The sequence below is a fragment of the Seriola dumerili genome, unplaced genomic scaffold (assembly GCF_002260705.1).
Source record: "Seriola dumerili isolate Sdu_G_001 unplaced genomic scaffold, Sdu_1.0 BDQW01002948.1, whole genome shotgun sequence".
Classification (NCBI taxonomy): domain Eukaryota; kingdom Metazoa; phylum Chordata; class Actinopteri; order Carangiformes; family Carangidae; genus Seriola; species Seriola dumerili.
In genome coordinates, this window is record NW_019177203.1 from 1 (window position 1) to 630 (window position 630).

The window sequence follows — 630 nt, forward strand, 5'->3', positions numbered from 1 at the left end:
AACAAGGCGTAGATTATAGGGTTTAGACAGGAGTTAAAAAAGAACAAATGGTACACAAAGGATGCAGTGAAGGTAGTGAGCAAGTCATCTCCTGCAAGAGAAATACCATAGTATGGGCAGAAACACATTAGAAACACAACTACAAGAACGCCAAGAGTCCTGGCCGCTTTCAACTCAGATTTCTTTGTGGTTACAGCCACTGAACGCTGCAGTGTGACAGCTGTAATGTGAGAGCGCATGGCACGAGCCTGAGACACAGCCACCACAAACACTCTCATGTACAGAACTATGATGACAGTGATGGGAAGAACAAAGGTCAAAACAAGGTCAACAGCTCCTGCAGTATGATCAATGACAATCACACATTCTCCATAACAGGAGTTATGTCTGTCTGGATGAGTCAGGTCATCCATTACTATGAGACTGTTGTAGAGAACAGAACAGAAACAACACAGACAAACACAGTGTTTAACTCTTCTCTCAGTGACTCTGGTGGTGTAATGCAGAGGGTCACAAATAGCTACATAACGGTCGACTGATATGAGCACCATGTCTCCTACTGAAGTAGAGGTAATGATGAAGGACACATAAATATACAGGGAACACATCAGATCACCAAGGAACCAGCAG

The 630-nt window shown here is 43.7% G+C and overlaps 1 protein-coding gene across 1 annotated transcript; it reads right to left on the minus strand.

Moving 5' to 3' along the window:
• Nucleotides 1-8: 8 nt before the first annotated feature.
• Nucleotides 9-626, minus strand: LOC111239555 (trace amine-associated receptor 4-like; the record flags this gene model as incomplete). Its single annotated transcript, XM_022769444.1, has 1 exon — nucleotides 9-626. A coding segment is annotated over one exon (618 nt), but the record flags the coding sequence as incomplete, so codon positions are not given.
• Between the last annotated feature and the right edge of the window lie 4 nt (nucleotides 627-630).